At 42.1% G+C, this 23718-nt stretch overlaps 2 protein-coding genes across 3 annotated transcripts in view; one reads left to right on the top strand and one right to left on the bottom strand.

The window, feature by feature from the left end:
* Nucleotides 1-611: 611 nt before the first annotated feature.
* On the bottom strand, nucleotides 612-16353 carry LOC143301150 (uncharacterized). Of its 2 annotated transcripts, none has more exons than XM_076615222.1 (7): nucleotides 16221-16353; nucleotides 12798-15286; nucleotides 11052-11205; nucleotides 8286-8410; nucleotides 6340-6582; nucleotides 4216-4528; nucleotides 612-2519 (listed from the first exon to the last, which is right to left on the bottom strand). In XM_076615222.1, exons 2-7 carry the CDS (start codon nucleotides 14710-14712, stop codon nucleotides 1745-1747), a joined length of 3525 nt encoding a protein of 1174 aa, XP_076471337.1. In that variant the 5' UTR covers nucleotides 14713-15286; nucleotides 16221-16353; the 3' UTR covers nucleotides 612-1744. The 2 variants fall into 2 exon arrangements, with proteins under 2 accessions (XP_076471337.1, XP_076471338.1); XM_076615223.1 differs by lacking the exon at nucleotides 16221-16353 and adding an exon at nucleotides 15975-16066.
* A 217-nt stretch (nucleotides 16354-16570) lies between these two features.
* Nucleotides 16571-23718, top strand: part of LOC143301603 (leucine-rich repeat-containing protein 72-like) — a 17139-nt gene continuing 9991 nt past the window's right edge. Inside the window, exons 1-5 of the mRNA XM_076615997.1 lie at nucleotides 16571-16627; nucleotides 18572-18645; nucleotides 19362-19431; nucleotides 20872-21067; nucleotides 22941-23030. Of these exons, the coding sequence (XP_076472112.1) occupies nucleotides 16571-16627; nucleotides 18572-18645; nucleotides 19362-19431; nucleotides 20872-21067; nucleotides 22941-23030 (487 nt within the window). The remainder of the gene's footprint in view (nucleotides 16628-18571; nucleotides 18646-19361; nucleotides 19432-20871; nucleotides 21068-22940; nucleotides 23031-23718) is intronic.

The raw sequence follows: 23718 nt of genomic DNA, 5'->3' as shown, positions 1-23718 counted from the left end.
CCTTAACTTTTTTTTCTTTTTTTTTTTTGGGGGGGGGGGGGGGAGGGGGGAACCTGTATAACGATAACAAAATAAAATAACAAGAAAGTGAAAATGAAATGCAACAACAATGACATACGTGAAAGGATTATAATTTTACATGGGGGGGGGGGGGGGGGAACCTGTATAATGATAACAAAATAAAATAACAAGAAAGTGAAAATGAAATGCAATAACAATGACATAAGTGAAAGGATTATAATTTTACATGGGGGCGGGGGGGGGGGGGGGAACCTGTATAATGATAACAAAATAAAATAACAAGAAAGTGAAAATGAAATGCAACAACAATGGCATAAGTGAAAGGATTATAATTTTACATGGGGGGGGGGGGGGGGGAACCTGTATAATGATAACAAAATAAAATAACAAGAAAGTGAAAATGAAATGCAATAACAATGACATAAGTGAAAGGATTATAATTTTACATGGGGGCGGGGGGGGGGGGAACCTGTATAATGATAACAAAATAAAATAACAAGAAAGTGAAAATGAAATGCAACAACAATGGCATAAGTGAAAGGATTATAATTTTACATGGGGGCGGGGGGGGGGAGGGGGGGGGGGGGAACCTGTATAATGATAACAAAATAAAATAACAAGAAAGTGAAAATGAAATGCAACAACAATGGCATAAGTGAAAGGATTATAATTTTACATGGGGGCGGGGAACCTGTATAACGATAACAAAATAAAAGAACAAAAAAGTGAAAACGAAATGCAACAACAATGACATAAATGAAAGGATTATAATTTTACATGGTGGGGGGCGGGGGGGGAACAACAACAAACAAACAAAAAACAGGAACCAATAATGGAGTGATGGCCTAGAGGTAACGCGTCTGCCTTGGAAGCGAGAGAATCTGAGCGCGCTGGTTCGAATCACGCCTCAGCCACCGATATTTTCTCCCCCTCCACTAGACCTTGAGTGGTGGTCTGGACGCTAGTCATTCGGATGAGACGATAAACCGAGGTCCCGTGTGCAGCATGCACTTAGCGCACGTAAAAGAACCCACGGCAACAAAAAGGTGGTTCCTGGCAAAATTCTGTAGAAAAATCCACTTCGATAGGAAAAACAAATAAAACTGCACACAGGAAAAAATACAAAAAAAAATGGGTGGCGCTGTAGTGTAGCGACGCGCTCTCCCTGGGGAGAGCAGCCCGAATTTCACACAGAGAAATCTGTTGTGATAAAAAGAAATACAAATACAAATACAAATAAAACTGTAAAGAACTCAGACTTTGAAATTCAAAGTGCAATCTGTTTCTGTTTCTTTAGAGTCATGGTCACATTTACGCATTTCTCTAAAGCTATGCTGAGAAACATTCAAAACCAAGCAACTCTGGACATTTGAAACCAAACTTTGAATGTGACGTCAAAGTGTGGGTTTAACTGCGGCAGTTCTTTTTATTTCATGGTTGCAACTGCCTTTTCTGTATGAAAAAAAAAATCAACTTTCAACTTTGTTGTTTTAAGCTGTTGCTCTGCACTAGCTAATTTTGTAAACGGTGCGATTATAAGCTACTTCAAACAAGACCAACACAAGACAAAGCAGATTTTTTTTTTCAGCATGACATGACTGTTTTTGAAAAACACTGCTTACTTCTCACTGGCTGATTTCTTTCTATGAACACACAAGTCTGTTTAAGCCAAGACTCAGCATGATTCTGCAAACCTTGCACGGGTGTTTGAACCCAAGACCGATCAGACGCTGTCCTGATGAAGCAGCTGATCCACGGCCCACAGCATGTTCTCTTCCTGCAGCTGAAGCTCCTCCATCTTCCCCCTCTCCTTCAGGTCGGTGCACAGCACCACGAAGAAGCTGTCCTTCCTGCGGGTGCGACCTCGCATCTGCACCATGGCCTTGACAGTGGTGGGGACGTTGACGCTGACCACCAGTTGGCACTCGCGGATGTCGATGCCCTCCTCGGCCACGGAGGTGGCCACGATGATGGTTCTGCTGCGGTCCGCGGACTGGATGTGCTGCAGGGTTTGACCCTGCTGCCTTACCCTCATGCCCCTTGCCTCCCCACTTCCCGCTCCATGACCCACCAGGACTTCGACAGGTATCCTACGCTGCCGCACGAAGGAGGATCTCTCCAGGTGATGGTGGAACTTGAACGCCGTGTCACGCTCACGAACCAGCACCAGCACCATGGAGGCCTGGTTTTCCCAGTTGACGTACTGCGGGTCTGCCAGCGTCTCCAGCAGCTTCTGGAAGACAGACATGTGCAGCATGGCCGCTTCTGGCCTCGTGGGATCTTCCTCGATGGTGTGGAACTTCATCGAATCGCACAGGTTTTTCACATAGTTGGACAAGGCCTCGCACGGAAGGTTCATGCTTCTCAGCAGATGGAAGTCTCGGTTCTGATTGTCGTCAAAGATGTGCTCCAGGTCTTCCAGAACAAAGGCTATCCCATCCTCTGAATTCAGCAAGGCCTGACCCACAGCACTGACATGAGTGTGGATGGCCTTAAACCTGGAAACAAAAGACACCAAAAACTGTTCAATCAGTCTTCCCTATTGATGATATTTTTAACTGCCCTTCATTTTGTGCGAAGGAAACAGTTCAGCTGTACTAACAATCTCCTGTTGTGGGATATCTTGTAACTGAATGAATCTCTTAAGATTTTTTCTAAGCCGTGAACAGATAAAGGCTTAATCACATCAAACACATTTTGTCTCAAGAGAAAGTTCTTTTGAGCATCACAAGTACACTTTTTCAGCAGCTCAGGTAACATTCTGCCGTTTTCACAGTTTTTCCGCTCATTTTGTTTTCTCACTTTGCACTTTCTGTGCATAGAAATGACACTGCATTTATAGTACTGCTGAATATTACTCTATTCTGAGACAATCAACACCCTCAGATTAATCTTTTTTTTTCTATAAGCAATCAGCAAAAGGTAATTTGATTCATGACAACAAACACAATTTGACAAATGACACCAGATTCATATACACAGTATTTAGCGTTTTCAAGCAAAAAGATGCAACATTCTCAGAGAGGATAACCAACCATCCGCATCATTTCAATCTTGAATCAGGGTTGTGTTCCTTTTAATCTGTTACTTCCCCATGTCATTACAGAAACATAATTATCTGATAATCTGTTACTTCCCCATGTCATTACAGAAACATAATTATCTGATAATCTGTTACTTCCCCATGTCATTACAGAAACATAATTATCTGACAATCTGTTACTTCCCCATGTCATTACAGAAACATAATTATCTGATAATCTGTTACTTCCCCACGTCATTACAGAAACATAATTATCTGATAATCTGTTACTTCCCCATGTCATTACAGAAACATAATTATCTGATAATCTGTTACTTCCCCATGTCATTACAGAAACATAATTATCTGATAATCTGTTACTTCCCCATGTCATTACAGAAACATAATTATCTGATAATCTGTTACTTCCCCATGTCATTACAGAAACATAATTATCTGATAATCTGTTACTTCCCCATGTCATTACAGAAACATAATTATCTGATAATCTGTTACTTCCCCATGTCATTACAGAAACATAATTATCTGATAATCTGTTACTTCCCCATGTCATTACAGAAACATAATTATCTGATAATCTGTTACTTCCCCATGTCATTACAGAAACATAATTATCTGACTTTTGTTGAATTGCAACACTTTTAGAGGGAGACAGTGAGAGAGAGAAAGAGAGAGAATCGGAATGGGAATGGTTTATTCGCCTTTAGGCCTCAGCCCAAAGTGAAGGGGCTCACATGAACATAATACAACCCAATGATGCAAACTGAGCAAACAAGCATATAAATACAGATTGCTAACACATAAATTTGATTCATTTCATGAAGTAACAAATTTCTCCAATAAGTTTGAATGCCTTTTACAAAAACAAGGAAAAATGATGTGCGTCATTAGTATACCTTGACGACATTAACAGACTCAATTTAAAGCGAGAGAGAAAGAGAGAGAGAGAAAGACACAGAGAGAGAGATAGAGAGAAAGAAAGAGAGAGCACCACCACCACCACCAAGGCGCATGCATTCCGACTCTTCTCACTTCTCTTCAGACAGGTGAGCAAGCACTGTCAGAGAGACAGAGAGACACAGAGAGAGACAGAGAGAGAACCACCACCATCACCAAAGGCACATGCATCATTCCAATTTTCTTCTTCTCACTTCTCAGACAGCTGCAACCCGTCGGACTGGGCCAGTGTCAGCAGCTTGGTCAGGTCCTCGGTGCTGTCCGGGGGGAGGCTGCGCAGGTCGTCCTTCTGGCACAGGTCCCTCAGGTTGGACCCCTTCAGCAGCAGCCTGTAGGCGTCGGCAAAGTATGCTCGCAGCCTGGCCTGGAACTTCTGCTCCATCTCCGTCAGGGGGACGAACTCCATCCGCAGCTTGGCACGGGAGGTGAACATCGCCAGCTGATCGTGGGCGCTCTTCTCGGCGTGGGTGTTGCTCTTCTCGTCCACTGCCACCATGGCTGCTCCGCCTGAACAGCATTTCTTTTTTTAAAATTATCTTTCTTTTAACTCATTCTACTCCAGGTACAAGTTAACTCGTACCATGATTACTTCAACTGTGGACAAGGTACGAGTATTCTCAAACAGCATTTCTTTTTTTTAATTATCTTTCTGTTAACTTATTCTACTCCAGGTATGAGTTAACTTGTACCATGAATACTTCCCCTCTGTTGACCAGGTATGAGTATTCTTGTCCCAGCACACTGTTCTGATTTCAATTCATTCTTGCTTGGTACAGCTGGTATTCTAAACTGAACAATTTACGGATTCCGGAAGCATCAACACAAAAGCTTTTGTTTGGCTGATTAAAACAATTCTCCATATATTTTCACTGTTTTAGTGAACCACCCTGTTTTGTTTTGTTTTTTCTGCAGTGGTCTCATGTCCAGGGGAGTTGTAGCAGGCATGTAGCTGTGGGGTAGAATGAGTTAAAGAACAGTGGAGAAAAAACAACACATCTATCTGCTGGACTGGAAATATAGTGTTGGTGTGATGAACCTCCTTCAGTATGGTCAAAGGCTATGACTGTCAATGATTCTTAAACTGTTCACCGCCAGGGAAATATAACTCCTGCTGCAAGGCCTCCATCAGGAATTTTTTTTTTTTTTTTTTTTTTAGTGACAATGGGTAAGAATTAACATCAACAAAAATCTACAGGCTACAGTTTTTTGTCAAAAGTACACAAACCATGTGGGTTTTTTTTTCTAGAAGTAAATTAAATGAGCTCTGTATTGAAAGCATTTTAAAATTATGGGATGTATAGATTATGGTTTTCGAGCTGGTTCAACAACAAAGCATATTTTAGCTATGTTATTCTATGTTTCTTGATACATAAAACAAAGCTATATCATTATTAATTTTGCAACAACAACAAAAAAACCAAAATACACACAAGCATGAAAGAAAACCCTTAAAATGCAGCCCTAGTATCCTAGGTTTCAGAGAACCCTCCAAATGAAGTCCTAGTATCCTAGGTTTCAGAAAACCCTCCAAATGAAGCCCTAGTATCCTAGGTTTCAGAAAACCCTCCAAATGAAGTCCTAGTATCCAAGGTGGCGTGACCAAACATAGCATAGCAACAAAGCTGTCAACACCACACAAAGCCCCAAATCACCACCCCCCCCTCTTCCTCCTCCTCTCCGTCCCACTTCACTTCCTCTCTTTGGCATTCGATGATCATGAGGCACTTACATTTTACCTTTCCTACACCCATTTCCTTGACCAAGCCACCCCCTGATGATGCTCCTGTCATCAGCCATGTAGGTGTCCGTCCACTGACTGGGGTGGCAGTTGGTCAACATTTTTTTCAGCCATACATCACATGATCTGCCATATCAGGACCTTGTTCTTGTCTATTCACGATTGAAATGCAGTCTTCTTTGGGTTGGATAACAGTTCAGACGTTATTTCTCTTTCTGACTGAATGAAAATTTGGAAAAGTCTGATGACAGGTTAACCCTTCATGCAGGCAATCTGGTCGAATTTGCAGTATGATGAGTTCATCCATCCATGTAGGCAGATTACAGGTCAAGATAAAAAATAAAAAAATCTTTTTAAAAACAAAAACCAAAAAAAGTGAACACACAGAAATTGACAACAAAGTTCCTCAGATTGTAAAACAAAGAGCCATTCAGCTGAGGCTGGTTGTTTTTTCATCACCCTGCTAACTGCTAGAAGCCATTGAAGGGACATAATAACCGCAATGGTCACTGCACCTGCGTGGTATTTTACCAAACCAAACCAAAACGCACACACACGCACAAAGCTGATGGGCACGTACCTAGATTGTGCAGCAGATTTCTCATCATTCTAAGGGTGTCCTCCTTGGTCGGTTTACCCACAGGCGAGGCAGTCAGCCCCAGGACTTTGGGTCTGCGCTCCGGGGGGACGATGGGCAGGTGGTGATTGTCCACCAGCACCTTGTAGAGGTGATCCCTGGCACAGTGGTGTGCCTCATCCACAACCACCAGGGAAAAGTTGGCCCAACGAAGCACTCCCTTCTCCAGGAGGTTCTGACAGTACCCTGCATGTATGTGTGTCCACATGTTCAAATCACGCAAGCTGCATACACACACACACACGCACACACACATACACACATGTATGTGGACACATGCTAACACATGGGCATATGTACTCACAGTTACACACACACACACAGGTTAACACACACACACACCAAAAATTAAATGTTGATTTTGAACTTGCAAAAATGGATATTTTGTAAGCAGTGTTGACAAGATCCCTTCCATTCTCACACACACACACACACACAGTGACACACACACACACACACAACACACATCATCTGATGGAGAAGGGCAGTGCACAAAAGTAAAACAGAGCACATCCACTGCAAGAGACACATCAATGGTTCAACTATTGTTTTTGTTTTTTTCTCTCTGTTAATGGCTTAAACAAAACAGTCATAAAACTACTACTATAATACCTGACCATTTTGATGACTGATTTACACACGCTCACACACACGTGCGCGCGCGCGCACACACACACACACATGCACGCACACACACTAAAAAAAAAAAGAGTGACAGACAGAGACAGACAGACACAGAAGGAGATTTTCACAACAATCATTTCAGAATACTTTCCCCCCACAGTACTGTGTGCCTTCAGTCCACAGCAGAAGGTGTTGGTGCTTCTGTGCCTGTGCACTAGAACCAGAAGAGACCACGGGGAGAAATTCCTAAATACACAAGAATAGGGTTTCTGCAAGAAAAAAAAAAAAAAGAGTCTTGCTCCAGCTGCCTGCTAACGAGACTAACAAACCAACATCAACCAATCTCGGCAGGCCCTCCCACAGGGCAAAGGAGCTGAGCAGGAAGGTCAGTGACAGACTGACCACAAGACCCCCCTCTCATGACACAGGCTGACCCACACACATGTAACTAACAGCCCAAGGACAGCTCTGCTGAACCCTCCCCCCCAAAACCCCCTCATCCCCCCCAAAAAAAACCCCAACTTCCTGAAGATGACCAGATCAATGCTGATCTGCTTTGCATGTCCACCAACATTTGAGGTGAAAGAGTGGTCTGCCCTGGAGACCAAAGTCTGCTGACTTAAATACAGCCCAGCTAAATGGTTGGTGGCACCCTGGAGCCAGGAAAAAAGGAGGCCAAGTAAATGCAAGGGAAAGATGGAGAGAGGAGAAGGAAGATGAGCACTTGCAAACTGGTCTTCAGATTTCAAGACCGCTTTCAAATGATGCAAAAACTCCAGTCTGAACAAACGTCACAGAAAAAAGTCCCGTGGACCACCGTGACCATGTTTCTTCAACAGACACTGTGGCTGTGCTGCAGGTGAAGTCAATCTGGCACTGTGCTCACAGCCACTCGCCACTGCAACAATGATGGTCAGAGCTGCAGACAACATCCTACTTCCTTGCGAACGGCTGCCAAAGAAGGAAAAGGTTCAAAGGTAAAAGCCACCAGAGTCTTGTGTGGTATAGTAGTATAGTATTATATAGTATTTCTCTTTTTGTCACAACAGATTTCTCTGTGTGAAATTCGGGCTGCTCTCCCCTTAACGTCAGGAACACTATAGCATTCCCATCGTCCAGAGTGAGTTAACTCTAAGCAAACCTAGCACTGTAAAGATCGCCAGGTCCATAGACACAACAGCACCACATCCATGTGGGCTGAAAGGCCCACTTGCAGTGCAGTCGGGTCAGTGAGAAGTCAAGACAAGAGAGACAGGCAGCCCTACCTGCTGTCATGACGAGAACATCGTATTTCCACAGTGGAGTGGCGTCAGACACATACTGACCGCCATGCAGCTTGGCCACCTTCAGCGGTCTCATCTCCATTTGCCCTTCTTCAGTCAGATGAGGCCTGAAAACAGAAACAAACAAAACTCAGCATACATTCTTCTTCTTCATTCGTGGGCTGCAACTCCCATGTTCACTCGTATGTACACGAGCGGGCTTTTATGTGTATGACCGTTTTTACCCCGCCATGTACGCAGCCATACTCCGTTTTTTGTTCTTGTTTTCATAACCCACCACACGCTGACATGGATTACAGGATCTTTAACATGCGTATTTGATCTTCTGGTTGCGTATGCACATGGAGGGGGTTCAGGCACAAGCAGGCCTGCACAAAATTATACTGACCTGGGTGATCGGAAAAAATCCCCATCCTTTACCCACCAGGCGCTGTTACCGAGATTCGAACCCAGAACCCTCAAATTGAAAGTCCAACACTTCAACCACTTGGCTACTGCACCCGTCTCAGCAAAACATAAAAAAATGACAAGGGCCAAGAATGCTCACCATGAAAAGAAATCAACAAGTCTCCTGCAGAGTCTGTTCAAATCAGTTTCACCACCTGTCTTCTTCTTCTCCTTCTTCTGTTTCTTGGACTTTAACTCCCATGTTCACTCATACTAATGAGTTTATATTTATTCATTTATTTATTTATTTATTTATCTATTTATCTATGATTCTTAATTTCTCTTGATTCATTAATATTGTATTTAACCCTTTCACCGCCAAGCTCGCATTTATGCACAGGCGTGGTAGAGGACCCATGTCACTGAAAGGTGACCATTCATTTGTCTGTTATCCACGAACCTACTGCTCTTAATGTTCGGTGGTAGGATAGGCCACATTTTCTATACATCGCAGGGGGAATCCCCAACTATTCTTAGCCACTGTCTTTTCTGTATTTATACCACAATGGAATTTTGTACTCTAAATTGACTGGCGGTGAAAGGGTTAAAGCCAGGTCAACATAAAGCTCCATCAGGAAAATGGGAAACAGTTATCCTTAATCAAACAACCAGTTTACTAATTTGCCTTCATTTAATTCATATTTTAAAAATTTCCCCACAGATAAGCTCTCAAGGCCTGATCAACATGTTATGTGAAGGTCAGGCCTCGGCACCTTTTTTTTTTCTTTTCTGCAGGTGTGGCTTAGCTTATGTGGAGTGATGGCCTAGAGGTAACGCGTCCGCCTAGGAAGCAAGACCATCTGAGCGAACTGGTTCGAATCATGGCTCAGCCGCCAATATTTTTTCCCCCTCCACTAGACCTTGAGTGGTGGTCTGGACGCTAATCATTCGGATGAGATGATAAACCGAGGTCCTGTGTGCAGCATGCACTTAGCGCATGTAAAAGAACCCACGGCAACAAAAGGGTTGTTCCTGGCAAAATTCTGTAGAAAAATCCACTTCAATCGGAAAAACAAATAAAACTGCATGCAGGAAAAAATACAAAAAAATGGCTGGCGCTGTAATGTAGCGATGCGCTCTCCCTGGGGAGAGCAGCCCAAATTTCACACAGAGAAATCTGCTGTGATAAAAAGAAATACAAATACATGGATCTGTCCATACGCTCTGACACCTCCTTGAAACTGAAACTGAAACAGACCAATAAGAGGGCTCTGGTGTGTGCTTGATCATCTTTACCTCACCATGACAGTCAGCCACCCTCCAAGATCAGGGGAGGAACACCAGGTATCAACTCCCATCTCAAGAGTCTTTCTTCTAGCTCAAACCGAGGGGTGAAAATCTTCTTCTTCGTTCGTGGGCTGCAACTCCCACGTTCACTTGTATGTGCATGAGTGAGCTTTTACGTGTATGACCGTCCTTACCCTGCCATGTACGCAGCCATACTCCATTATCGGGGCGTGTGCATGCTGGGTATGTTCTTGTTTCCATAACCCACTGAACGCTGACATGGATTTCAGGATCTTTAACGTGCGTTTTTGGTCGCTGCTTGCATATACACACACGAAGGGGGTTCAGGCACAAGCAGGTCTGCACATATGTTGACCTGGGAGATCAGAAAAATCTTCACCCTTTACCCACCGAGATTTGAACCCGGGACCCTCAGATTGAAAGTCCAACACTTAAACCACTCGGCTATTGCACCAGTCAGGTGAAAATCAAAACCACCATAACAGGAAACTGCCCATTTAATCCACTCTAACTATGTATACATATATGCTTGCACTCAAAGCCTAACCTGTAAGTCAGGTTTATGCTGCTGTCAGGCATTTCCCTAGCTGATGTGATTTAGCATGTGTATGGATTTGTCCAAACGCAGAACTGCCTCCTATGAGAAATTGAAATTGTAAAGAAGAAGAAGAAGGATGATTAGTATTCTCCATATAATAGGCTCTGCCTCACATGAAATAATATTATACAACAGTGCATAGTAACATACCACAGCACAATAAAAAAAATTTCAAAACACACACACACTCACCAAGACAGTACTACAAACTGCAGATATAAACAACCACACACACACATAAATACACACACACACACACACACATATATATATACACACACACACTCACCAAGACAGTACCACAAACAGCAGAAAAAACAATCACCACCACCCCCACATACACACACACTCACCAAGACAGTACTACAAATTGCAGATATAAGCATACACACACAAACACACACACACATACACACACACACAAAGACACACACACGCACACACACAGAGTGTACCTGAAGAAGCTGTCTTGGCCCAGTTCCTTCCTGATGTTTTCCCCTTGCTGCACCGCCAGCAGCCCCGTTTCTGTCAGGAAGAGCACGGGGCGAGTCCTGTTCCGCATCAGCATGCGACGGATGGCCATCATGGCGATCAAGGTTTTGCCTGTCCCTGTCATGTGAGAGAAAGAGAGAGAGTGAGAGAGAAAGAGAACGAGGCAGACAGACAGGCAGACAGAGAGAGAGAGAGACAGAGAAAGAGAGAGAGAGAGAGAATGCATATAATGTCGCCGGGGACAATATGAACAGACCCCTTACAGCATATACTGTCGCCCTGCACAAAACAGACCCTCACGGACAAAGCAGACCCTCACTGCATATATACTGTTTCCAGTTGCTAGAGTAAAAAACTCATATGCAGATATGATGATTGTATCATGATGATCATCATGATAAAGATGATAGTGGGTGCGTGTGTGCGAGAGAGAAAGAGAGACAGAGACAGAGAGAGAGACAGAGGAGAGAGAGACAGAGACAGAGACATAGAGAAAGCAAAAAACTGGGGTCACAGACACAGCAAGGAAAAAACGGTGTGCATACATGCACAGCTGTGGGTGGTCAGTGCAGTGTCCTTTGACTAAGCTCTATAAAGACAAAACAAAACAAACAAAATAATAACAACACATGTCGACATCTTTGGCAAGATCTATACATATGAAAGATGCATGTCACTTTACAAAAAAAAAATTTTTTACACTATATACACATTCTTGAACACACACACACACACACACACACACACACACACACAGGTATTTAGACATTATAGCCTCTAATGGATAGAACTGTTGGGTGGCCAATGCTTTGAACTTTCAGTCTGAAGGTCCCATGTTCAAATCTCAGCAGTGGCTCCTGTTAGGTTAAAAGTTCTGTTTTTGTTTGGTTTTCAAATCTCTTATGTCAACACATGTGCTAACCTGCATGATAAAAATCCAATTTATTATCCATGCATGATAAAAATCCCATTATCCATGCATGATAAAAAATTTTTTTTAAAAATCCCATTATCTATGTCACACTTGGTGGTTTGGATACATGAACATATCCTGTATGCTCAACACAAAAGCAGCTGCCAAATGGCAGGGTTGAAATCTCAAGCAAACAAAAACTTATAGATCATACAAGTTAACATGTTAAAGATAGTACAGCCTTTGTTCAAAACTTATAACAATGCTCACACACACACACACACACACACACACACACACACACACACAGAGTGATGGCCTAGAGGTAATGTGTCCGCCTAGGAAGCCAGAGAATCTGAGCACACTGGTTCGAATCACAGCTCAGCCGCCGATATATTCTCCCCCTCCACTGGACCCTGAGTGGTGGTCTGGACACTAGTCATTCGGATGAGACGATAAACTAAGGTCCCATATGCAGCATACTCTTAGCACATGTTAAAGAACCCACGGCAACAAAAAAAGTTGTTCCTGGCAAAATTCTGTCAAAAAATCCACTTTGATAGGAAAAATAAATAAAACTGCACACAGAAAAAAATACAAAAAAATGGGTGGCGCTGTAGTGTAGCGACACGCTCTCCCTGGGGAGAGCAGCCCGAATTTCACACAGAAAAATCTGTTGTGATAAAAAGAAATATAAAATACAAATACAAAAAAATATATAGATAGATAGAGAGAGAGAGAGAGAGAGACAGACAGAGAGACAGAGACAGAGAGAGAGAGAAACAGTTGTCTGTACCTGTTGGGAGAAAGACAACTGCAGAATCACTGGCCATGGTTTTACACAAAAGGTGCACCTGATAGGTACGGGGAGTGGTCTTGCTTGAACGGTATATTTCTGTCATTATCTTATCTCCATCTTCACATTTTACAAGCGGCTCTTCACTCTTGTCTGGAGCTGGCACCATTGCCAGCATTGTCTTGTGTGGTAAGCTTTCATTGTGGATATTCAAATCTTTCTGTGTATTCATAGCTTTCTTGCACTGCTGACATGAAAAGCCTCCCGAAGTCTGTGTCGTTTTTTTTTCCGTGAAAGTTGCTTCACGGACTGGCTTATCTCCTCTCATTACTGCAAAGCTCCATGGAACACCGTGAGATGTTTCATTGCCGGATGTTGTACTTGCAACTGAGGCATTTTCGACCACGAGAAATTCCTCATTCTCACCTCCCGAAGTCTGTGTCTGTTTTTTTTCCGTGAAAGTTGCTTCAAGGACTGGCTTATCTCCTCTCATTACTGCAAAGCTCCATGGAACACCATGAGATGTTTCATTGTCGGATGTTGTACTTGCAACTGAAGCATTTTGGACCACGAGAAATTCCTCATTCTCTGCAGTTTCATTGTCTGAAGTTGTGCCCGCGTCCGAGGCTGCACACACGGACTCTGCCAACATGTTGCCATCATCTGAGGTCTCTTCGAAGGGTCGTCCAGCTTGTTCTTGGTGTCCATCTGCAGGACAAGAAGCTGGAAGAGTTCTGAGGTCATCACTTCCATTTAGTGCATTGTCACCACCCAGGTCAACTGTTTGGCCAGCTGATCTGCTGCCATGATTGCCAATAGCCATGCTTGCTGATCTCTGATGAACATTTGTACGACTAACATCGCTGTTGTTTATTCCAAGAATGCTGATCTGGTTTGCCGAATTTGATGGAGTTAGTTCTGAAGCAGGTGATAAACCGATTCTAAATTGCAGATTCTCAGGATCTTGTGGAAGCCATTTTTTCAATTCTTCATAATTCTTTCCATGCTGTGAACCTTGAGTGTGCTGTGTGTATGACTTTGGAGAGTTCATAGCACACAGGCACACACTGCATATGTACTTGTCACTTGCTTCTTTCAAGGCTCCAGTCTTCGGATCCCGTGGAAGCGTTCCTTTGACCATCAGCTTGTTGAGTTCAACTTTTTCCCCATGACTTTTAGAAGAGAAGTGTTCATCAGCACTTGACTGCCCATTGAAAGAGACTAGGCATATGTTGCATTTCAAGGGAAGTTGACTGGGTTCTGGAGGTTGAGCCACAGGGACCTGTTCCACTTCACCAGCCACTGAGGGAAGGATGTTCAGTCCTGTCACAGGATACAGGGTGGACCTGGAGTTCTCATCACGGTCCTTCTGACCTGATGGTGAACCAGGGGCTTGTATCTTCTCCCTGGCTGCAGCAGGGGTGACGATGTCTCTGGCTAGAGCTCTGTCCACCAGGCCACAGGCAGCAGGAACGGCCGTACCCTTTTGCTGAGAGACCGGCGTGCTTTCTGCAGATACCCGTGTGGGTGGCGTGCCTGGAGCGCGTGTCACAGGGTCAGAGCTGCCCGCACTGTCTGCAAGGACCGGCGGCTGGGTAAGGACACCAGCCCCTGGCACTGGCTGCTGGTTCATGCTGGCTCTGTGCTGGTCGCTAGCCAAGTGCTCTGCCACGCTGCCGCCCCCTAGCAACGTCACCCTGCAGATGGAGCATCCCTTCATGTTCTGATGACAGGAATCTTCACCTCCTCCCTCAGCGCCGAACGTATTGAACAGTTTTTTTGTGTGCTTCGAGCCGCTGAGGTGTTGATCCCTAACCTGTGGGGAGTGTAGCGCTTTCTCACATAGAAAGCAGAAACCTTGGTCTTTGTCGAAGAACACACCGTAAGGTGTCGGAAGTATAACCTGTGCTTCCATTGAGTTGAAAGTTCACAACAAAAGGCGAGAAAACTTCAAGATGAATGGGCGAAAAGTTCACAACAAAAGGTGAGGAAACTTCAAGATGAATGGGCGAACTGTCTAATGAGTGAAGTGTATATCAGCACTTCTTATCACTCTCAGTCACTTTTTCCAGTAGCAATCACTACTAAGAGTGTTTCTCTTTCAACCAAAAAATCCCTTTTACTGTCTGAAACAGTGTACAGGATTGTCATGAAAGAGATACAAAAAGTTAATGTTAATAGACAGGAACAAAAGTATGATAAATTTTAACAGCCTCTCTCTTCTTTCTTTTCAGCTCACAAAAATCTTATTGGTGCTATACTGGTAGTGGTACTTGCTTTTTCTAACTTGTCACTTCAATGTTTTGACTCAGAAAAGATGGCTCATTTATGTTTTCAGCTCTGGTATGATCTGATATCAAGAAACCGGTACTGCAGAATACTGATTTGTTTTGTCAGGGGGAATTTCTTATTGGCGTAAGGTTGCAAACTGGATTTTCCAATGGTGGAGTCATAAGAACTGGCTTTGGTCTTTGTAATGGCTCCTATCCCTGAAAAAGAAAAGAAAATTATGTCTCTCTCCATTCATAACCAAACCAAACCAAACCAAACATGACAAAACAAAAAAACACAAAAAATGCAAAACAAACAAAAAATTACATGGTTATATGGACATATTTGTGTCCTATTATTTCTCATATTGTGAAGTGAAAACTGAGATCCTGTGTTTCATACGCTGTAGAACTTACTGCATGCAAATTTTATCACAGATTCAACAGACTGAAATGTTTTTCAATACATAATATTTATTTTCTTCTCCTTCAACTCTGTTAAAACTCATATTTGGGTGGAGTACAGAAGAACTGTTTTTTTTTCCAGACTCCTCCAGGTCTTTCAGTTGTGTGTCAACGCCTGGGTCTCTACAAATGTTGTTCCTGTCCATTCTGCAATGTTGTCAGTCGAGCCCTCCATCAACAGTTTCTTCAGGATCAGGATTTGGGGCGTTGTTATATACAACTTTGCCATTTTTGGAGCTCTATTTTACCAAGGCCATTTGATCATAACTGATGGTCATACTAATATAGTTTTCTAACATATATTTGAATCTATTAATTCAAAACACAAAATCATCTTTTTCCCTTTGTAAGAGGATCTTTTCGGTTTGAAACACTCGGCAGTCATGGCACTAATTTTCTGGTTGTGCTACTGCAACAAATGACCAATGCTCGTTCAACTCACTTTGACAAATGAAATACACTTTCTGTATAAGAAACATCCAGGTCTCGTGATCAGTCACCACCCTGGCCTTCCCAATGACGCGTTTACATTCGCAGGTTTTTTTGGGGGATTAATGGAAAGAAATGTCGAATCCAAGAATTTACTTTCGTTTTCGTTTGGTATTCGCACAGGGCGTTGTAGTGTGAGCATTAGGTGCCGAAACAGATGGCTCATATGTCTTGAAAAAACTAATAAAATCATACTTACCTTTTAAAAACATCCATGCGAAAGTAACATTTGTTCATCCAAAGATTATTTTAATCGTGTGCAGCAACTCCGCCTCGGCAGAACCCACTGATATAAAAATAGAACATATCAGGCGGCAGAACCGATACTGCTGGCGTCAGGACGTGGAGGGAGGTTAAGTAAAAATATCATTTTGTTTTCGCTTAACACTAAGACCTATTTATATTATATGTAGTTGATCACAATACATACCTTCTGTGTTTGTTTGTTTTTCAAATAAAAGCAGAGTAAAGATAAATTCTTGTGCGAAAATAAGATCATACGAAAATGATATTTCCAGCTCAATAGGGATTATTGTAGCAACGTACAAGATGGCGGCGGGAGAGAGAACTTTGCAAGTGCGCTTCGCTTCAAACTTAAGTGAACAGGTACAGAACACATTCCTTTTTATCATACTACATGTACGCATCGGGGGTAGTTTTTGTCGAAATATATTTGTTAAAGAAGTTATTTTTTCTGTCGTAACGTATTTGATTTGACAATGTTTTGAATTGCCCATCAAAAGGTGATTGATAGGGGCAATCGTGTCTGCTCTTAATACGCCTCGGCACTTGTGTCTAATCAGGCACACTAAGCCGCAGTGAACCATATTTCGGGCCTGGCTTTGGTTGCTTTTGGGATTCGTGCATGCTTGCTCCCGTTGGAAAATCAGATTAGGCTATCAGGGCACCCAACTCGTTCAAGTGAAAACCACATGCGGGGCATATACATTGTTACTGCCAGGGCAGATGGGGAGGGGGGAGAGGCAGGGCTACACTTGACCAATACATCACTCATTAAAACTGTTACAGAATATAATGATGGAATATTAACTTCTTGGTGCTCTTGTTGTACATTGCTTGTCATTCCATCCTACTTATATCATACATTTATACATAATGGTGGAATATCAACTTCTAAGTGCTCTTGTTGTGCATTGTTTGTTATTTTATCCTCCTTATATCCTATTTCGATCTATATTTCTTCATAATTGCACACACACACACACACACACACACACACACACACACACACACACACACACACACACACACACACGCCAACATTTCATGTTAATTCATCATGCATTCTCTGAAATGAATGGAAAATTAAAATTCATATATCATCTTTATCACATTGGAATGATATTCCTCCAGATTTGATGAAACCTGTACGTTTTTAATGGTAACTAAATGGTAATCTATAGTATTGTGGAGACCCATTCTGATTTTAGATTCAGTAATTCATGACAGGATTCTACTCCATACTTTCTTTTATTCATTTGCCCTAAGTCTGAAGAGACATAGACTTCTACAGTGCTAATCAGGAAATTGAAGTAACTTTCTTTGGAATCAACTTCCTCAGCCTCCTTCGTCACTCATCTTTGCTGCAATCTTTCAGATCCAGTTTGAAGACCCACCTATTCCTCTCCTGATTAATTCTCAACAGCTCATCCCTTTCCAGTTTGAACTAAAATGACTATTAGTGACTGTGTGAGTTTTGATAGTTTCAGAATTTGTTGGAAGTGTTTTTGATTGTGTACTATTTACGATTGTGTGCTATGATTTGTGTGCATGTGTGCATGTGTATTGTGGGGGTGGGTGTGTATGTGTGAGTGTGGAGGAGGGGAGGATGTGGGGGGATGTGGGGGCAGGGGTGCAGGGGGTGGGGGAGGATGGGGGGGGATGAATAATTTTTAATGATGTTTGTTATCTTGTGTTCAATTTTTCCTTTTTAATATTTACATATGTGTTCTGTTTGTAAATGCCTAGGGCTTATTTTCAAAATTAGGCGTAAATGCGCATAATGATAATAATAATAATAATAATAATAATCTTGAAGGCATGTCGATCTATGAAGTAGACAGCTCTTAGTCATGTGCTTCCAGTCTTCCCATTTGAGCTCAAGGTCTGATGGACCCTTGAGCAGAAACTGGTTAAGTGCAAAACAAGAATCCTACAAATCTAGCAGTCATTTGTATATGAGCATGCAGGAGATCAGTTGCACACATTAAAGATCCTGTAACCCATGTCAGAATTTGGTGGGTTACAAAGTCAAGAACATACCCAGCATGCGCATGGTTGTCTACATAGCAAGTTAAAAAAAAAAAAAAAAGTCATACATGTTAAAGCCCACTTATATACAAATAACTTAGGTAGTTGCAGTCCACAAATGCAGAAGAAGAGAAAGTCAGTCTGTGTGATACAGACTGCTATGTCGAGGCACCTGATACCGAAATAAAAGTTATTGTATCATCTGTTTATATCAATATCATGGTTGTGATTTGCCTGTGTGGTTTATACCTCTGAAAAAAAACACTTTCTTTGGGGAAGGTGGTGGAGGATATCCTCGCACGTCGACGAATCAAAAAGGACAAGGAAGTTGAAGAACTGTATCTTGCAGACAAGTAAGTTCACTCATCTGAGCTTAGGGCCTAGGTTATGCTGCTGTGACAGTTTAATTGTACATGTATTGAAGAAAAACTAAACACAGGTGTATGTGCATGCATGCGTGTATGTGTGTGTGTGTGTGTATGTGTGTGTGTGTGTGTGTGCGCGCGTGCGCGCGAATGTGCTCTTGTGTGATTTTTGTCTGACTGTTATCTTAATATAAAGTATGTTGGGAAGTATACATAAATGTATTATCATTCATTCATTGTCACTGTCATCATCAGCATTATTATCATTATCATTATACTGCAAATTTCCAGATGTTTTAGCATTGTTCTTGTTTTGTGATCAGCATAATGCATTAATTCTTTGTTGTAACCATGTGTTCAAACCAAAGGTTTCCTGTGCTTGAGAGCAAACACATGATGAAAAAAAAAAAGTGACTATTATTCATTTTGGTTGAAAAGGAGGTGTGCTTCCTATTTCATTTATGCATTCAAAAGTGTAAATGCATTATTCATGCACACACACACACACACACACACACACACACACACACACACACACACACACACACATGCACACATGCTCAGATTAATAGATAATATTTGTCGAGATGAAATTTGTCGATAGGAAATTTTACATCAATGACAACATTACCACTTTATTGTTTAGGACATCAGATCTTACCATCATATATGTCATGAAAGAAAGTGTCATACTGATTTTTCAGAGGGCTGACAGATGTTCACGATCTTCGGAGATTCCGGTACCTGAAAAAATTATGGTTAAATGGAAACAGGGTAAGTTAAATGTGGGTACGTTGAACAGAGAGAACTACTGTCTGAATAAATCTTGGATTCAGCATCATTACATGACTGATATTCTATCACATAAGTAACATGTCCGCCTAGGAAGCAAGAGAATCTGAGCTCACTGGTTCAAATCACGGCTCAGCCACCGATATTTTCTCCCGCTCCACTGGCCCTTGAGTGGTGGTCTGGACACTAGTCATTCGGATGAGACATTAAACCAAGGTCCTGTGTGCAGCATGCACTTAGCGCAAGTAAAAGAACCCATGGCAACAAAAGGGTTGTTCCTGGCAAAATTCTGTAGAAAAATCCACTTCGATAGGAAGAACAAATAAAACTGCACACAGGAAAAAATACAAAAAAAAGGGGTGACGCTGTAGTGTAGCGACGCACTCTCCCTGGGGAGAGCAGGCCGAATTTCACACAGAGAAATCTGTTGTGATAAAAAGAAAAGAAAGAAAGAAAAAAAAAAGAAAGAAATACAAATACAAGTATAATGATCAACATAATTTTAGATATTATGTTTGTGTGGTCAGTGCCCATGCACAAGCGCACATGTGTGTGAAAGCATGTGCATGTTAACATGCATTTATACATGTGTGCAATATTTACACGCTTGCTTGTGTGCTTGCATACACTTGTGTCCTTATAGCTGGTTTGTTAAATACTCAGTGTGTGTGTGTTTATTTGTGAGTATCGATGTTCATTGTTTTGTGTGCATGTGTGTGTGCATGTGTGTGCACGAAAGACTTATCAAATATATTGATTTATATAATTGTAGGTGTGTGTATTTGTGTTTGGAGTGCCTGTGTACATGTACATATGAATGTGCATGAAAAAATCTATGTGAGAACATTGCATATGGACATGCACTTGTAAGTGTGCGCAATGTTTACATGTTTGTGTTGCATCTGCCGTTGCTCTGTGTGTGTGTGTGTGTGTGTTTGTGTATGAGTGTGTGCATGTGTGTGTGTGTGTGTGTGTATTCCTACATGTTTTTGCATCAGAGCTGGGATTTTTTTCAGTTCACAGCCAGCTCCTACCCAGAGTTGAGTGTGCCATGGGCTCTAATGGAAAGACTGGGTGCACACAGTCGAGGGTCATTCGCTCCATGGAAGTGTCTTTGGAAGCGTTGCTCAAATTTCCTGACCAGCGCTGCAGGTGTCAGTAATTCTCAGCCAGGTTGATGTTCTGGGATATGACGTTACAGCCTTTATCAAAAATTAGTCTCAAACCTTAATTAATGAATCCCCATAGCAGCACCTTCATCGCCCCTATAATCATTATCACTCAACATCATCAAAAAAAATATAGTCAAACAAAGTGCCACCCCCCCAGCCCCCGCCCCCAAATTCTGAAGCACGCAAGAGAAAAAAACAAAGAAGAAGAACATTCTCTCGATACCTGACACCCCTCTCTCTCATTTGGCAGCTGCGGCAAATCTCCTGCGTGACCATCAACTTCCGCTTGACGGAGCTGTACCTGAACGACAACGAGCTGATTGAGATCGCGGGCTCCATCAGCCACCTGACCTGTCTCCAGCTGTGCCTGCTGCACAACAACCAGCTCACCAAGCTGGACAAGGTCACCCGCGAGTTCCGCAAGATGCAGCACCTTCACACTTTGAGTGAGTCTGTCCGCTTTTAACTGGAGCAATAGTCGAGACTTTAGCTGGGGCAGGACTGCAAATATATGACACACAGGAAAGGCCGTTTCTTCCAAAATGAAACTGGGACGGATAAGGAGACGTTTTTGAAAGAAACAAATATTATGCAGGATGTGTGCGTGCGTGTGTGTGTGTTTGTGTGTGTGTGTGTGTTATGTGTGTGTGTGTGTTTATGTGTGTCTGTGTGTGCGCTTGCTTGCATGTGAGTATGTGTGAAATTGCGTGCGTGATAGGTCTTTGTTTTGTTTTATAGTTTCTAAAACAATCTATTCAGCTGAAAATATGCAATCATCAATGTGCAGGATGAATGTGCAATACAATATGTACAGTGTTAATGTTCATGTCTTTCAACTTGTTTATATTTATCATCACCGTAATAATTATCTATCACAATGTTTTAAAGTGAATATGTGAAAAACTTATGCTTATTGCTCCTGTTCAATCATATCATGTTTCATGTTATTTCCTTGTGTGTGTGTGTGTGTGTGTTGGGTAATTGTCTCATTTTGTTTTGCCACATCTGATGGCAATTTTCTCTTTTTGAGATAATAATATTATCCATATGGAAAATGCAGAACCTTCACACTTTTAGTCAATCACTCAGTCAGTTTATGCTCAACTCCCCACCGCTTTTCTTTTGTTTCCTAGGCCATCATCTGCACCATTTCACCATTTCACTCCCACACCACTTAACTTCAAGCCCACCCTAAACCCCACACCCCTCCCAAAAATGACACAGCCACACCCGGGGTCGTCTGTCGCAGTCTCAGCGCAGGTCATCCACAGAGAACTTTCGATGTTAGGTCGCCAGTAGGCCACACACGTGAGGAAACCCTGCACTGCTGCAGAGTCACTTTGATGGTGTTTAGTGGTGGCCACCTCCACTCTTCTTTGCCCATATTGACAGTCCTGTCAAAGTCTTCTCCCTTTCTCCTGAGATATTTTTCCCTTTCTTTGAATTTCTTTTTTTTTTTTTTTTTTTAATGTAGTATTTGTGGTGTAGTGTATATCAATCAGTCGACATACTTTGACACCTTGAAACCGAAGCTGAAACTTCCTTTATTTGTTTTTTTTCCTTCATTTCTGGTTCTTTCTTCTTCTCTTTTTTCCCCCTCTTTTCTTTTCTCCTTTCTTTCTCTTTCCTTTTTATTTTTTTTTTTGCTCTCTTCATTTTAACACTTTTCAGCCTTGGGAAGAAAATGAAAGAAAACTGTTTCAGTTATGACTGCTCAGTTCTTGCACAAATAAAGAACCATGAAAGCAAATAAACAATATTGCGAACAAAATAAGGTAAACCTGATTTTCAGTGGTACATGTACAGGATTTCTTATTTTCATGTGTGTGTGTGTGTGTATTTGTATTTGTATTTCTTTTTATCACAACAGATTTCTCTGTGAGAAATTTGGGCTGCTCTCCCCGGGGAGAGCGCGTCGCTACACTACAGCGCCACCCATTTGTTCGTATTTTTTCCTGCGTGCAGTTTTATTTGTTTTTTCTATCGCAGAATTTTGCCAGGAACAACCCTTTTGTTGCCGTGGGTTCTTTTACGTGCGCTAAGTGCATGCTGCACACGGGACCTCGGTTTATCGTCTCATCTGAATGACTAGCGTCCAGACCACCACTCAAGGTCTAGTGGAGAGGGAGAAAATATCGGCGGCTGAGCCATGATTCGAACCAGCGCGCTCAGATTCTCTGGCTTCCTAGGCGGACGCGTTACCTCTAGGCCATCACTCCACTTGTGTGTGTGTGTGTGTGTGTGTGTGTGTGTGTGTGTGTGTGTGTGTTGTTTTATGCATGTGTTAAGTTTCTCTTTTTCAATTTTCTCTTGTTTCAGATTTGTTTGACAATCCTATCGCACAAGAACCAGAGTATCGTCTTTTTGTAATTCAGACTTGTCCATCAGTCCAACTACTTGACAGACAAGGTAGGTGGATCTAGATGTGTGTGTGTGTGTGTGTGTGTGTGTGTGTGTAGTAGAAGTAGTAGTTGTATCAGCAGTAGTGGTGGTGGTGGTGGTGGTGATGGTGGTGGTAGTAGCAGTCTTCAATTTAACATCTTTCCACTTTTAAGTGATATAAGATGGATTTGTGTATGAGTATGTGTGTGTGCGCACATGTGCATTGTGTGCTTGTGTGAATGCATGTGTCTGTGTCTTTGTGCATGTGTGAGTGTGCATGTGTGTGTACATGTGTATATATATTATGTGAGAGGGAGAGAGAGAGATTGTGTATATGTGTATGTGTGTGTGTTTTAACTCTTGAACAGTTGGTATGATTATTAAAAGTTTATCATATGACAGTACCATTTGATTTTTTTTTAAACTTTGATCTTATCAAAATTCGGCAACAAAACAAAACCAAAAAAAAAAAAAAAAGGAAAGAAAAAGAAGAACAGAATAAACCATTTATTTTGATAATCAGTCATTAAATCTAACTGGTAGATACAATATGGTAACCACGCATTGTCAATTCAAACAAAAGTTGTGCTGACAAACTAGAATTGTATAGAAAGGACGGATTTAGTTGGGATACTGGCATGGTTTCTGTAAAGTGGAAGCATTCGAGTGCATCACTTTTGGATGGAGACAGGACAGGAGTGTCTGGAATTCATAT

The sequence above is a fragment of the Babylonia areolata genome, chromosome 27 (assembly GCF_041734735.1).
Source record: "Babylonia areolata isolate BAREFJ2019XMU chromosome 27, ASM4173473v1, whole genome shotgun sequence".
Taxonomy (NCBI): Eukaryota; Metazoa; Mollusca; class Gastropoda; order Neogastropoda; family Buccinidae; genus Babylonia; species Babylonia areolata.
Note: the sequence above shows the minus strand (reverse complement) of the source record. Positions and strands in the feature narration are given on the sequence as shown.

What these genes read in the sequence shown, in the direction of transcription:
- LOC143301150 (XM_076615222.1), bottom strand. Translation starts at nt 14,712, where the DNA reads ATGGAAGCACAGGTTATACTTCCGACACCTTACGGTGTGTTCTTCGAC. An exon ending in GGCCAAGACAGCTTCTTCAG is followed by an intron (nt 8,411 to 11,051) that starts GTACACTCTGTG and finishes TTCTGTTTTCAG; the next exon opens with GCCTCATCTGACTGAAGAAG. An exon ending in TGTTCTCGTCATGACAGCAG is followed by an intron (nt 6,583 to 8,285) that starts GTAGGGCTGCCT and finishes ACATACATGCAG; the next exon opens with GGTACTGTCAGAACCTCCTG.